We start from the raw sequence: 15,896 nt of genomic DNA, 5'->3' as shown, positions 1-15,896 counted from the left end.
AATCGGAACCCGCACAAAGGGCATGGACAGTGTATCATCCCATCGGATGATGAATTGGCAAATGCGAAGTCAAGAAATCTATTCAAACCATCCCTATACTCTACACTACCTCGTGGCTTTGTAATCCAGCTCTTGTCAATGTCTAAATAAATGAAATAGCACAGACAACTAAATGAATAGTAAAAAATTACATTAAACTAAAAAATGAAAATGGGGTGTGTGTCAATGAAAACCAGTAACAGTTTATCACGATTATGAGATGGGAGAGTACCATACGTAGTAAACTAGACAGTATATTGCAAGCAGAGCTATGTAGAAAGGTATTGGCGAGGTTGCTTACTCATTGTCAAAATGTGTGCTTTCTAAAAAATTACTGGTAGAAAGAATTGCTGATCCGAAGTCCAAAAAATGAAATTACAAAGAAGGAAAAACCTTAAAAAATGAGGAAAAAAACAGTAGGGGTAAAAGTTAGATTTATGTAATAATTAATAAGAAACTAAATCACAAAGAACAGAAACCTCAAATACAAATTTTCAGCCCTTAATTACGGGTTAACTCAACAAAATAATAAGAGAATAGCCGGATATAATTTCCTCTATTATGTTTAATTTAAATTCTTTGAAAGATAGATTTGATTAAAAAGATCACTTGAAAAAAATTTTCATTTTAGGGAAAAATTAATAAAAAATTTATTTAACAAAAAATATTTTGGAGATAAAGCTTAACATTTACTCCGAAGATTCTCTAGCAAAGCATGCTGGCATGTTTATGTTAATGATGAAGATCTTTGCAAGGATGACAAAAGGTTCTTGATAAAGCAAACTAACATGCAGTGGCAACTACATATATTAATACTTATATAATTCGTATATAACTCTCTCATGCAGTGACAAAGGGCTATATATACGTTGAAGACAACAATCCAGATATCACAAGCCCAAGGCTATATTTTCTTTCAGTCAACACTATGCTGGCAAATGAACCACAAGTAGATAAATTAAATAAATAAAACAAACATTCAATTACAAAGCTCGAATATTGTTTCGAATATTGGATAATTAGTGCTCTGCAACATATTATTTTATCTGTTGATAAACCGGGATGCTTTGCACTAAGCTTTAAAAGAAAAAGGTATATAGGAATGCTAGTCCCATATACAGGACCAAAAAGTAAGTCTCTCAGAGCACAAGTGTTCTGATTTGTAAGTGTATTCATATAGAGTAAGAAAACTGTACTAATAGCAATCAAACACAGCACAAAATAGAGAGACCAATGTCATAGACTTGTTCTAATAATGGCAGTGAAAGAAAACAAACAACACACAGCTTCACTCTCCATAAAACACACTCTAATAATACATTTAATCAATTAATTAAGGAATTAAAAGTTAAAAGTGTAAGTAAGTAAATAAGATGGGGGCTTGATGCAGAGACATTCCCAATGCATTAGAGACAAATAATTATTTTGAGTTAAATGACAACTCTAATAATTAATATGCATGCGTGATTCATACGCCTTCATTCTCACTCTCATATATATATATCTTAATTTCATATAAGATACTAGCATTTAAAAATTAAACTATTATTGGTATTATGCATTTATTTTTGATATTTTTATCAAATTAGGAAAAAAATAGTATAATTTGGCTCAGTTTAACTGAAAAAAATGAAAAATAAAAATAAAACATGCTTCACTTTTGTAAAATCATTAACTTTCCTCCCTTCTGTACAACAATTTCTCCACCAATAATAACACATAAATCAGCCAAGCTAACTAGCTGCACGAATTCATTAGGTGCTATTTTCTAATTTCACATAGCGGATAATACAAATGCAACTACTATATTCTGAAACAATTTTCTAACATGCATGAAAGCTGCCAAACATGAAATAGGACTAGGTTCACACTATACAGCAAGTGTAATCAATGATTCAGACACAATAAACCAAATTTTCTGATAATGCAGCCATCACAGGAACCAAGCAGCAAGGAGAATTTAAAATTGTACAATGACATATACAGGCTTCAAAGAGATTCAACTAAGCAAGCATATAGAAAATTGTTTCATCAAAGGCATTTGATTGGATCAACATTATCAGATCAAAATTTTGTTGAAATAAAATGTTAACCTTATCTAGCAGAAACTAGGGCCAAGTAGTAGAGTTTAGTAGATGCCAATTTTGTATATTGCTTATAACGCTTTAATAGTATCATAGTTTACATCAGTCTCAATTCCTTTTGAGTATTTTTCAATTTCCTTACTACAGAAATATCAATTCTAATCCTCACAAAGGCTAAAGAGGAATAGTACAATAATAGTAAATCAAGATCATCATATACATATATAATAAGAAAGTTGTAAGAAAAATGACCTTGTTTGGAGTGTGCTCTAGAAGCTTCTCTGCTGCAAATAAACCAGATTTCCTGATATAGAGCAAATGTAATGAATGAACTTTCACAAAATCAATGATTCAGATACAATAAACAAAATTTCCTGAGAATGCAGCCATCTCAAAAACTAAGCAGCAAGGAGAATTCTTAATTGTACAATGACATGTATATGCTTCAAAGAGATTGAACTAAGCAAGCAGGTACAAAATTGAGTACTGATAATATATATATATATATATATATATATATATATATATATATATATATATATATATTTAAAGCTCATTGCTAGTTACTGCTGAATGAAATTCTATTCCATTTAGCACCTCTAACTTTAACTTGGCATGCAGCGCACATTCTGTGGCAGGGATGGTATAATGGCAATAATTGAAGGAAGAGACCAACCTCTTACTCATTCACAAAGTCATTCAGGAAAGTATATAAACTAACTATTATAGTTCAGTGTTGCTGATATATAATCTAACTACTGTAATTAGCTCTTATAGCTTTTCTCTAGGTAAAGTAAACATTATCAGGTTGTATATTTACTGTTGAAAACTAGATATACGTTATCCCTTATGCTTGAAAATTACTTAAGAACTCAAAACTTGCATGGATATTAATTTTCGTGGTGAAGCAAGGTTAATATTAACTCGACCTTTTTCCATCTTTAGGTTCTAATTAAACAAGGCATGCTCTGTCAGGGAGACAAGGTTGCATTACAATATGTTAATCCAAAATTCTGAACCAAGAGTGAAAACACGAATGAAAGTTCAAATTGTTAGAACTCACCAGGGACAGGGAGAGGCCGCGATAGCTCAGGATGGCGAACGGTGGAGGGTGGCTCAACAGTTTTGTGCACGGCGGGCAGAGGACCCAGGATCAGCAACAACTTTGCAGTGGAGCAGCGACGGCAACAGAGTTTGCGCGCTTCCAATGACTCTTCGCGGGGTTTTGGTTAATTTGGGGAAGAATGAATTAGAATTTATAGGAGAACTTAAAAAGGCGGGAAGGAGAAATTGAGTTAACAAATCCTCACCGGGTGGCGTTTTGTGATGCAATCGCCGCTGATTTGTGGCCCGCGAAGGAGTCCTGCCTTCACAACCTTGTTTTGGAATTGCAGCAATGGGTGTGCTTCCCGGGCTACCAGTTACTCTTTGCGGGTTTTCTTGAAATTTGGGGGGAATCAACTCAGGGTTATAAGAAAAAAAGGGGGCAAAACAAAAATTAGATTGCTTAAGATTGGATCCTCACCTGGCGGCGTTTTGTGATGGAGTCGCCGTTGATGATAAGGCACGCGAAGTAGTTCTGCTTTCCCAGCATGTTTCGCGGCAGCGAGGTGTGTGGCCTCCAGATCTTCGCCGCTATTTACCGTGCCTCCCATAGGCGATGCCGGCGTTTTTGGTGGAGTCGCCGCTGATGATTGTGGCACGCGAAGGAGTTCTGCTTTCCCCAGCATGCTTTGCGGCGGCGAGGTGTGTGGCCTCCAAATCTTGGCCGCTATTCACCGTGCCTGGCGTAGTGTATCGACTTGAATCCTTTCTAAGAATTCAGGGGACTCAAATCCAATCTTTAATGGTGATGGCCTTAAAATTAGCTTTTCTTGAGAACATGCAGCACAACAAAATTCACTAGATTTAAGAATCTTCTGGTTCTTTAGTGAATGTCCATAGGAGTTTTCAATAATTTTCCGCATCATGGTTGTTCCCGAATGACCCAATCGATCATGCCAAGTTATGAATTCATTTGGGTTAGTAAACTTCTAGTTTACAATGGTATGTGATTCAATTGCACTGATTTTGGTATAATATAACGCAGATGAAAGTGAGGGTAAATTTTTTAATATAACATTTTTATTTGAATCATAAGTTGTGAAACATAAGTACTCATGATTTTCCTCATTCATTGTTTTAATATGATATCCATTTTGGCAAATATCTTTGAGGCTTAACAAGTTCCTTAGAGACTTGGTAGATAATAGTGCATTATTTATTATGAATTTTATTCCTCCGGAAAACAAAATTATAGCTCTTCCAAAATCTTCTATCATATTGTCTGAGCCAATAATAGTATTAACATATTCTTCTTTTAGTACAAGATGAATAAAATATATATTATTTTTAAGAATGGTGTGCGAACTTGTACTATCCGCAAGGCAAACATCTTTACTATATGTCCTTGCCATTTTCTTCAAAGACAAATAATAATAAAATGAGTAGAAATGTTTGCACAGTAAAATTATTTTCTTGATTGAAAATATTTTTTTAAAAAGTATAGTATATACTAAAAATTTTATTATTATTATCTTGGCACATTCAGTAATTTTGGAATTCATAAATATTTATTATTATTTATATATATCGTACTTGAAATTCAATTGTATAGAAAATAAAACTTAACAAGAAGTTTTTACATTATTTATTTACATGAATACTTAACAAACCCACATATTAAACTATGCCATCATTGATCAAATGACCAATATTTCCTTTAAGATCCTCAAAGAAATCAGATTCAACATAATGAGTGGTGTAATTTTCAGCCTCATTTGAAACAAAATTCGTTTCCTTTCCTTTGTTGTCATTTTTCAAAGATGGTTCAAAAAGATCGACTAGGTGTCTTGAGGCACGACAGGTACGTGACCAATGGTCCTTTTCACCACAACAGAAATATTTATCCTCTTGTTGATTTATTTTGTCCATTGTTTCTTTCTTTATCCCACTTCTGATGAGATCCTTTCTTATGAACATACTTTTTCTTCCTTTTATAATTTTTTGTTACCAAAACCTTGCTATTTACTTCTTCTGGGGTAATGATTTGCCGCATTTATTTCAGAAAATGAGACGGCGTCAGCTGGACGTGATTCATGATTTTTTAAAAGCAACTCATTGTTGCGTTCAGCAACAAGAAGGCAAAAAATTAACTCAAAATATTTTTTAAATCCTTTTTCTTGATATTGCTGCTGCAGGAGCACATTCGAGACATGAAAGGTTGATAAGGTTTTCTCTAACATATCATTATCAGTAATTTTTTTTTCACATAATTTCATTCGTGAGATGATTCGAAACATTACTGAATTGTATTTATTTATGGATTTAAAATCTTGGAGACGTAAATGCATCCACTCATATCAGGCTTGAGGAAGTATCACCGTCTTTTGATGGTTATACCTTTTTTCAAGATCTTTTCACAGATTTGCAGGATCTTTTAATGTGAGATATTCATTTTTCAATCCTTCATCAAGATGACGACGAAGAAAGATCATGTCTTTGGTTTTATCCTTCTGGGATGCATTATTTTCCGCCTTAATGGTATCTCTAAGATCCATTGAATTAAGATGGATTTCAGCATCTAGTATCCATGATAAGTAGTTATTTCTAAATATATTAAGAGCATTAAATTCAAGATGAGAGAGTTTCGACATAATAAAAAATTATTACTTGAATCTTCTTAAAAATTTGATCAGAGTCTCATGCTGATGACGTGTAAATAAATAAGGAAGAGGAATAAATATAAAATAAAAGATATAAATAGATAACTCTAGTATTAGTGTTTACTAATATTATAATCTTAATAGAGATGACTAATATATATGAAAGATACGAATTTATTTGTTGCATATATAAAAAAAGAGAAAAATTAATATTGACAATATAAAGCGAAAAAAATATTATTATTATTGATTGTGTGTATTCTGTTTCAACTACACTATCCTATTTATATACATATAAAGGGTCATCTTTTTAAATTTAATTAATTATAATTTCTCTTGATATCTTGAGTAACAAGTGAAATGGACATCCACCTTATATCTACTTCACACTTATCACAACAACAAGTAGAATTCGCCCAACAAATAAAAAATTTATTTGCAACCTTTGTATTACCCTACTTAGTCATTCATAAACTTATATAATTATCGATATAATCTTATGTCTCCCAAAGAAAAGATCCAAAGGCAACATCTCCTAATACCAATTCCTTGAGTTGAAAATGAGGCCAAAGTAACATCATCACTCTCAATTCACTGTTAAAAACAAGTTAAAAGGTGTTTAATTAACAAATAAAAAAAAAGTAACAAATAAAAAATACTTAAAATCAAATCAGGAATCAAATCTCATTATTCAAGCTTGTGAATTCTATTAAATTTTGAATTTAAATTCTAATTTTATTTCAACAAGTAACAATTTTTTTAATTTGACTAATAAAAATATAATCAAATCCTTAAGATAAGAAAAACCAAAATAAATCAACATAATGTATTCAAAATAATTCACTAAAAAGAGAGAAGTCAATGACGCCGAAAAAAGGAGAGTGAAGCATATGCGGTGAAGAGAAAAAAAATGAAAAATGAGGAATAGTGGTGCGATCGAACAAAAGAATAGTGAAATATTGCGCCGAGAAAAGAAGAAATAGTACGATTAAAGAAAAAGAGAGCAATGACGTGATGAAAAAATTGGGTTGGTTCTATTTTAGCGCGTCGTGTATTTACTGTATTCGTATCTGTATATACTTACTTTATTTGTATATAATGACAAGAATTAGTAGTTAAAATTAATATACAAATAATATTTTTTATTTTTTGAGTAATTAATCAATTTAAAACAATGAATTAATAAAATCAAATTCTTTTAGAAAAAAAAATATGTTCTATACATAAATATATTACTTTATTATAAAGTAATGCTATATGATGAAGTTTTGTTTAATCAAATTAATTTAATAATTTATTAATATAATAAAAATTGTTTAGATAAATAAATATGTATATGAATTAATGTTTTAAATAAGATAAAAGTTAAAATATATTAAATGTTTATTAAAATATAATAAAATTTGATTGTGAACTTAATTATAAAAATTTTTATTTACCTGAAGTTTTTGTTTATTATATTCAATTCATTCTTAGTTAAACTTAGAAGAATGTTTGAACTTTTGAAATTTTATATTTAATGACCAAATGTTAGTTTGGATCGGCTTATTTGAGTGAGAAAAATATTTTTTATCAAAAATAAAATATTTGTATTAAATTTTAAATATATTTAAATATATTTTTAAAAAAATAAATTATTTATTTTTTTTAAAGCCAATAATATTTTACTTAATTTTTTTTAATATTTTAAATTTTAAAAAAAAATCTATCTAATTATAAAATAATCTTTATTTATTAAAAAAATTATAAAAATAAAAAAATAAGTACTTTTGAAAAAAGCCAATCTAAACCTAGTAACCTACCAAGTACAGTTTCAAAAAAACGAACATTCTAGGAGTTTCACGGTTTAGAACACTTCTGGCATTCTCTGTCTATCGTTACATCGTGAAATCTTTTGGCTTTTAGTGTGGTGGTAGGCAAGAATTAAAAGGGTTTATCCCTAATCTACTCTTTTCTGCTTCTTCTCTCTAAACACCGAGTTCTTTCTCTCTTTCTCTTTCTCTTTCTCTTTCTCTTATCCATGGCATCCACATTTGTCACTTTGCCAACCCCCTTCCTACACAGAACCACTTCATTCTCTTCCTCCAACAACACATTCCCAGGTACTTTATTTTCCTACACCTTCATTTATGCTTCCCAATTTCTTCATCTTACGCAATTTTGTTAACCCTATCTGCTGATTCTGCAGTTTTGAAAAGGCACTCTTTCAAAGTCAATGCACTAGTTTCCAACAAATGGGAACCAACTAAGGTTTTTGTTATATATATATATATACTTCGAAGGTTTAGTCATTTCCATCTAAGTTTTGGTGAAATTTATTCTATTTTCTTTTATTTTCTTTTACAGGTTGTGCCTCAGGCTGATAGAGTCCTTATTCGTTTGGAGGCACTACCAGATGTAAGCTTTAAACTTGCATTAAAAACTTTTTTTTTTTTAACCTGTGGCATTGTTTATTATTATCCAGTAAGAAAATTCAAAACTAGGGTTCCAAAAAAATAAAGCCATCAGGCGATGCAAGATTCAGTTCATGAATTTACTCTCTGACAAGTGTTGAAGTTTATAGTTTCTACACTCTTTGATGCTAAAAGAGTGGGCAAGGACCAGCAGGGTGTTTCATCTTTGCTCTATGATATAGTATGCAAGTAAAGGACAGTATAGTATTTTTAGTTTTGTGATTTTGCCTGTTTTTGAAGAGGTTTTTATTTTTATTTTCTTATTGTTGCTACAGTTTTTGCAAAGCCTGCACCTTTAATTGCTCACTTGATTGGGGTTCTTTATTTCCTGTTATTTGCCGAGACAGTCTTTGTATTCTTTTCCCCTTGTGCAGGTCTATCTTTTAGATAAATAATTAGTTAAATGACCTTTTCTTCCTGAAGCATTAATTTTGTATACTTCAATGATTGTGTTCATATGTTGTTAGAATAACAATATAAAGGATGAGCAGTCTGAGTGCAAATTAGGGCTGCTTAATGTTTATTCAGCTGGAAGGATGTGACACAGCAATTTTAATAAAGACTATAACTAAGCTGCTAGGTTTCTCTGTTGAGTTTTAAATTAGTTCAATAGCATTTTTTGCTACTGGTTTGCTATAAAGAATATTGCAATTAACAGGTATACAAGTGTAGGATACATTTTCCATGTTACATGTCTGATGTGTGACCATGTCTTTTTGGTATAGAAAACTACTGGTGGAGTTTTGTTGCCCAAGTCCGCTGTTAAATTCGAGCGATATCTGATGGGAGAAGTAAGTAGAGATAGATGCATTTGGTGTTTTAGCTCCCTAAACATGATGACTTTAGAATTCTGTGTTCTAAATCAGACTTCTTTTTTCTCTTTGAATTTTTCTCTTTCAGATCCTCTCTGTTGGTGCTGAGGCAGGAGAAGAAGTAAAAGCTGGATCAAAGGTACATGATCAGTTGCTGTGAAAGAGATTATGTAGAATTGTAGATATCTAAAAGAGAAATTGAAATATCTCAATAAATTGAATAATTTTAGTACTAAATAAAAGTATCCTATTCCAATAATTTAAGCTAAATAAAAATATCCCAATGATTTGTTTTCATGCATGATTTTAGATATTCATATAATTTAATTTGCACAACTTATGACAGTAATAGGGCTCTGACTTCTACATTGTTGCTTTTTTCTCAGACAAGAATAATAGCAAAAGAAAGAAAAGAAGTGTTAGTTTAAACTTGTTAGGATTCTTCCAAATATAAATTATTTTTACTCTTTTGCAGGTTTTGTTTACTGACATGAATGCTTATGAGGTATGTGCCACGTAAATATTTGCTCTTAAAATCATACATTAGTTGTTAGATGATGACTTAATTGCTTGTTTATTATTTGACCTGTATGCTTAGAGCACAGATTGTAGGTAGATCAGTCATGAGGGGTGCAAGTGCTATCTATTCTTGGGTTAATTGACATAACTTCCTGTTTTCAGGAAAATGTTTTAAAATTGCACTTTATTATTAGGATAATGTTGTCAAATATATGATTAAACTGTGTTCTGCAAATTAGAAAACTGTATTTTCACTATCTTTATATAATTCTGATTTTTTTCGCATTATTATAGAACTGTTATACAATGGTTTTTAATATATGGTAGGTTCAATTAGGGGAATATAAATAAGGTGGGAATTTTTATGGATTAGCTTTTTAGGAATTTACACATCAAACTTATCCATGAAGATTTCTATGCAATTTTTATCGCCAGTCAAACATGCCTTGAGTGATGATTTTTGTACACTGGACAGAACATCTTTGCCATTTTATCCCGAAACGCTGTTCCAACAGCCCATACACATTTTGTTCGATAGAGTGTGTCTGTGCTCTGTCGGGATCGGTTGTTTCTCCCAGTTGTACGAATAGTCGAATCATATGTTTAGTGTATCATCTTGTGCCTGTTTCCAGTTATTATAAATTAGTGAGACACACTGTGGTTACTTCCTTTTGAGTTGGTGAGTAGTAGTGTACATAATGCTTGTTTGAGCACCATTAAATCGATAAAAAAAGATATTTTTTCAATAATTTTTTTTTTATTTTTTAGTGTATTTGGCAAATTTCTAATAGTAAAAGTAAAACACTAGAAAAATAAAAAAAAATCTTTTTTGAGAAATTATAATTTACAAGTTTTTTAAAAGATTTTTTTTCTTAAAAAAAGATGTTTTTCACATAATAAATGAACAAAAAAGTACTTTTATCTTATTTTACCCAAACATAATTGATAAACAAAGAGATCTTTTTATATGAGATATCTAAACATAAAATCACTTTTATTTTTTGTTAAAGATCTTTTTAAAAAAAGATCATAAAAAAAATCTTTTCTGAAAATAGCGTCCAAACAAGTCTATAGTGATGCATCGATGAAACAAAATCATGCAGTTCAAATATGCGTTGATTGCAATTTGTGGTAGTTGTTGGTTAGGTCTACAAGAAAATTGATAGCATTTCAATTGCATTTGTTGTCATCAATGGAATATTGGTTGGTCTAGTTATTAATAGAATATTGTTGGTTGGTGTAACTATCTGTCAGGTTGATTTGGGGACTGACGAAAAGCACTGCTTCTGTAAAGCAAGCGACCTGTTGGCCGTGGTTGAGTAGCTTACTACGAAGGAGCAACCTTCCGCCATAATATTTATGGGAAATGTATTGCCTAGAATGGTTTAACTTTTCAAATTCTTGTTAAATTTTGTTATTTATAATAATTTGCAGTGATTATTTGACTAGGGATATTTTTTGAGAGTAAAAATAAAAATTTTTAATAATGAATGCCTTTGGTGCTCGGTATAGGTTGGAGTTAACATTTTGTAATCTCTAGTGTCTATTCTTAGCGGTAATTTTACCTGTACCATAGAAATTGTCTAATATCTGGATGTTTTTTGGCTACATATAAGTAAACTACGAAAATAGTGTTTCAAAGTTTATATCTAAAGATAGATTGATAAATAAATTTTAGAAAGCTTTAAAAATGTAATAAAAAAAATAAATTGTTTATATTTAAAAAGGTCTTAAAAATTAGATTTTGATGAAATTTTTATAATTATGATTAGAAAAATAAAATTATTTCATCCTTAAAATTTGGTATTTTTACGTTAATGAATATATTTTGTAATTTCTTTTTGTAAAATATGATTATTAATCAATTGTGTTTTAATCCTTTTGAAAATTTTAAAAATTAAGCTAAAGTTCATGTATGTTCATGCTGTGTTATTTGGGGAGTGGATTGGAGTGGATTTTTCAATTTTTTTCTTCAATTGTTTGCAAAATAATCTAAATAAAGTATTGCTGTGCAGCCTAGGTGCTCCCCTGCCATTTTCTAGTCGAACTTAATTCTTATTTTACGTTCTCTCTCTCAATCTCTCTAATAATTTACTTCATTAACTTTCTCATACATGAAACACGGTTTCATATCTGAATTTTCATAATCTTCTCTTTCAATCTCTAATGGAAATCTTTTTCAATCAATGAAGATATCAAGTAATATTTTCATAGAGATTAATTTTTTTGTTTGTATGTTCAATTTTTTGTTTGTATGTTCATCCGTTGAGTACTTTTGTTATGTTCATAAGATTTGATATTTTTTTGTTGGTAATCTTTTGTTATGTTCATCTGTTTTGAATACTTTTTATTTTTGGAACAATACATTTTAGTTAGTAAAAAGTTAAAACCCCAAATAAAACCCTCATCAAAATTAAGTAGTCCCAAACGTTTTTTAATTTTGATATGGAAGAAGGAATCGTATTTAACAGAGTTATGGGAGTTTTGGGTGTATTACGGAGCTGTGATGGCTGGTGAACTGAAATTGGACGGACCGATTTGAGGAACTGAAATCGGACGGTCCGATTTCAATAATCGGACGGTACGCTAATCGGTGGTCCGATTTGCATTGTGCTGCCACGTGGCGAGCATGCACCTGGCTCCGTTCCAAGAAAATCCCATTGCGAGTGCTTCCCTTCCCAGCTGCTTTCACTTTTACTTTCACTCTCATCTCTCTCTCTCTTTGTTTTCCAACCTCATTATTTCTCTCTATTTTTGTTCCCCAACCCCATCACTATTGTTGGACCACCGAAAACTTAAAAAAAAAAATTGGAAAACAATGCCAAGAAGAAGAAAAATCAAAGAAGTAAATCAACCAAATTTCATATTGTTAATTATCTTGGACATTCTAGTTATGTAAGTTTATATTTTTAATATTTTAATTTAGTAAATAAATAATTCAAGCAGGTTGGTCAAAATGGCGGAGTGCATCTGGTTTTATATGCGACAAAAAGTGCCTTTAAAACTTAAAGGTAAATTCTATCGCACCGCTATAAGACCGGCTATGCTGTATGGTACGGAGTGTTGGGCGGCTAAAGGGAAGCACAAACATAAGCTGAGTGTGGCAGAGATGAAGATGTTGAGATGGATGAGTGGTCATACACGATTGGATAAAATAAGGAATGAAGATATAAGGGAGAGAGTTGGAGTAGCACCCATTGTGGAAAAGATGGTTAAATCGCGTCTCAGGTGGTTTGGACATGTGAGAAGAAGACCGATAGAACATCCAGTCAGGAGGATGGATGAGATGGAAGATGGACAAAGGGCGAAAGGTAGAGGAAGACCTAACAAGACTATCCATGAGGTGGTCAAACGAGATCTACATGTAAACGGTCTCTCTGTAGACATGATACATGACAGAGCACAATGGCGTCGTTTGATTCATGTAGCCGACCCCACTTAGTGGGATAAGGCTTTGTTGTTGTTGTTGTTGTTGTTGTAGTAAATAAATAATAGTAGTGATAAAATTAAGATTTTTAATAGCAATATATATTATTATAGTATTAAGTAGAGATTAATTATATATATATATATATATATATATATATGATATGGTGATATGGTTACTGTTAGGGTAGAGTTAATTAGTTAATGTTTACCCTTTATAAAGTCTCTGTACAGTTGATTAGTTAATAATATGTATGTAATGTTAGGTTTTTTATTTGATTTGAGTTTAGATTTATGATTACTATTGGTTAATATGTTGTAAATGAAATGAATCAATAAATAAGATCTGTAAATAAATTTTATTATTATTATTATTATCGGTGGAGTAATCGTAATAAAAAATTTTATTATTATTATTATTATTATTATTATTAGTATTATTATTATCATCGGTAGAGAATTATTATTATTATTAGTGTTATTATCCGTGGTAAATCGTAATTAATTATTATTATTAATATTATGATTATTATTATCATTATCGGTAGATAATCTTAATTATTATTATTATTATTATTATTATTATTATTATTATTATTATTATTATTATTATTATTATTAATTGAATTTAACATAATTTAGTATCATTTAGACAAAAAATTAGGCATATTTACTATGTATGTTTACAATGTATGTTTGATAGGCAACTATGCAAGTAGTTAGTTATAATAATGGACATGTAAGGAAAATTATATTATTGTTAAGATAGTTATATTATACTGATACTTATAAAGGAAATGTGATGTAGAGTTCATGGATATTGATATGTGATCACTTAAAGTCGTCCGATCCGTACAATCAAATTGTTGAGGGTCACTTACGGGAGACGGATTTTTATTATATTTCTTAAATTGGGGTAATCCAGTGTCAATCAGCAATGATTAATGCTCTTATTGAGAGATGGCGGCCTGAAACTCACATATTTTATTTTCCGGTTGGTGAGTGTACGGTGACGTTGGAGGATGTGGCAATGATTCTCGGTCTGCCGACAAATGGTCTTCCGGTTACAGGACCAACCATGAGCAGTTTTGAGGCGATGGAGGCCGAGTGCTTGCATCAGTTTGGGGTTGCACCGAGGAAGACAGACTGTAGAGGAAGCTTTATAAAATTGACGTGGTTTAGGGGTTTGAAAGATCGCATAGTGTTGACTGATGATATTCACATTCAGATGTATGTAAAGTGTCACATAATGTTGTTGTTTGAGACTATTTTGTTTGGAGATAAGTCGGGTGCAGCGGTGCACTGAAAATTTCTTGAACTTCGACTGGACTTCCGCAATGACTGATTTCACCTTTAAAGATGGGTCAACCTCTACCAACAGCTTAATTGCTTCTGCAACTGTCTTGGAATCCAGTTTCGAATGATCTTGAGAAATTGTCGACCTGGTACAAGTGTGACTACCATTATACCTCATTATCTCCCAACAGTACTTCTTCTGCATTTTCGTAACCCTGATCAGCCAATCACAACCTTTGCCATATTGTGTACATTTAGCATAGAATGTCGTCGGTTCCGACTCATAAACCTGATAGTCTATACCTCTACGGATGGTATAATCTTTCATTGCCTTGATTATTTCCTCCCTTGAACTGAATTCCATCCCTACCGTAAATTCACCGTCGGCCACAACAGGAAGCTCTACCACAATTACACCGCAAGATATATATTTTCATAAATAATATATATATACGTAATAAATCAGTTTTTATGTATACAGTAATAAATCATTTATCATATAAACAATTGATAAATACACTTTACCATGTATGATTATAATAGTCTTTACATTTGCTATTCTATCTACATAAGAACTAGTAAATATAATTCACAATAAAGAACTATTAATTAATAAAGTAATCAAATGGTATGGTCACAAATGACATACCTGCATTCATATATTGTGGAAACTCCGGTGCATTCATCGCTTCCAAGTCCAACGACCGCATGAAAGAAGGCTCCTGAAATGGAAGCGAGTTTGCTAGTGCATTAGCAACCTCCGCCACATCTGCGTTCATGGTGCCGTCAGCTCCATCTTTGTCTTCACCTGGACCAATGATCTCATAGTTACTTTTAAAATCCTCCTCGCTATCACTATTATAATCTTCCAATTCAATATTTCGGTCCGCTTCAAATTGCTCGAACTCAATATACAACTCGATGCACGATATTCGGTGGCGATTCTCAAAATACATTGAAAATATTTCCTGCATACTCGCTTCATCTGTCGCGTATTTGGTACACGATATTTTTCTAGATCTTTCTGAATCTATCTTCTCATAAATCACACCTTTCAATTCACCCAATGACAATGTGAATGGAATAACAACATCTAATAAATTTTCACATACAAATTGAACTCGCTCATATGTTTGTAATAAAATCTGTCCATAACAATAAATTTTTAATACAACTCTATCATCCATAATACTATACGTGTTTAAACACTCTCAGTCTCAATAAACTCTAATCTACAGAAACAAAGAAGGATGAGAGAAGAGAAAGAATATCGCCTAAATGCAGAAACTCACGAACTGAAGAAGAAGAAAAAATGGGGGTTCTGGGTACCATCTTTGGTTTATGTACGCTTGAGTCACTAAATCGCACGGTCCAACCGGTGCTCACCATTCAAAATTTTTCACGCATCACAAATCGCTGGATCCGATTACATTTGCATCTGATTTAGCCAGCAACAAATCGCTGGGTCCGATTAACGTACCATCGAATTAAAAGAATTTTTCCAGCCACAAATCCGTGGGACCGATTTGTGTTCCATTGGATTTGAAGAAATTCAGCAAGCAA

General features: G+C 31.5%; 2 protein-coding genes across 3 annotated transcripts; one reads left to right on the top strand and one right to left on the bottom strand.

The window, feature by feature from the left end:
* The first annotated feature begins 7,647 nt into the window (after positions 1 to 7,647).
* LOC130947740 (10 kDa chaperonin 1, chloroplastic-like) lies at positions 7,648 to 11,120 on the top strand. 2 transcript variants are annotated; one of them, XM_057876445.1, is made up of 7 exons: positions 7,665 to 7,929; positions 8,016 to 8,077; positions 8,174 to 8,224; positions 9,006 to 9,071; positions 9,181 to 9,231; positions 9,568 to 9,597; positions 10,866 to 11,120. In XM_057876445.1, exons 1-7 carry the CDS (start codon positions 7,848 to 7,850, stop codon positions 10,932 to 10,934), a joined length of 411 nt encoding a protein of 136 aa, XP_057732428.1. In that variant the 5' UTR covers positions 7,665 to 7,847; the 3' UTR covers positions 10,935 to 11,120. The 2 variants fall into 2 exon arrangements, with proteins under 2 accessions (XP_057732427.1, XP_057732428.1); XM_057876444.1 differs by having other exon boundaries at positions 7,648 to 7,929; positions 8,016 to 8,224.
* Positions 11,121 to 14,463: 3,343 nt separating this feature from the next.
* On the bottom strand, positions 14,464 to 15,307 carry LOC130949227 (uncharacterized). The gene is made up of 3 exons (XM_057878006.1): positions 14,983 to 15,307; positions 14,637 to 14,735; positions 14,464 to 14,532 (listed from the first exon to the last, which is right to left on the bottom strand). The coding sequence occupies exons 1-3, from the start codon at positions 15,305 to 15,307 to the stop codon at positions 14,501 to 14,503; spliced, it is 456 nt and encodes a 151-aa protein (XP_057733989.1). The 3' UTR covers positions 14,464 to 14,500.
* Positions 15,308 to 15,896: the final 589 nt, after the last annotated feature.

Source organism: Arachis stenosperma, chromosome 9 (genome assembly GCF_014773155.1).
Source record: "Arachis stenosperma cultivar V10309 chromosome 9, arast.V10309.gnm1.PFL2, whole genome shotgun sequence".
NCBI classification, from domain to species: domain Eukaryota; kingdom Viridiplantae; phylum Streptophyta; class Magnoliopsida; order Fabales; family Fabaceae; genus Arachis; species Arachis stenosperma.
The sequence above is the reverse complement of the archived record's forward strand: the minus strand, read 5'-3'. Positions and strand labels throughout refer to the sequence as shown.

Coding starts and splice junctions, on each gene's coding strand:
- LOC130949227 (XM_057878006.1), bottom strand. CDS start 15,307: ATGCAGGAAATATTTTCAATGTATTTTGAGAATCGCCACCGAATATCG. Junction 14,736..14,982: donor TCCACAATATATGAATGCAG/GTATGTCATTTG, acceptor TAATTGTGGTAG/AGCTTCCTGTTGTGGCCGAC. Junction 14,533..14,636: donor AGATTATACCATCCGTAGAG/GTATAGACTATC, acceptor ACGAAAATGCAG/AAGAAGTACTGTTGGGAGAT.
- LOC130947740 (XM_057876444.1), top strand. CDS start 7,848: ATGGCATCCACATTTGTCACTTTGCCAACCCCCTTCCTACACAGAACC. Junction 8,225..9,005: donor GTTTGGAGGCACTACCAGAT/GTAAGCTTTAAA, acceptor TTTTTGGTATAG/AAAACTACTGGTGGAGTTTT. Junction 9,072..9,180: donor AGCGATATCTGATGGGAGAA/GTAAGTAGAGAT, acceptor TTTCTCTTTCAG/ATCCTCTCTGTTGGTGCTGA.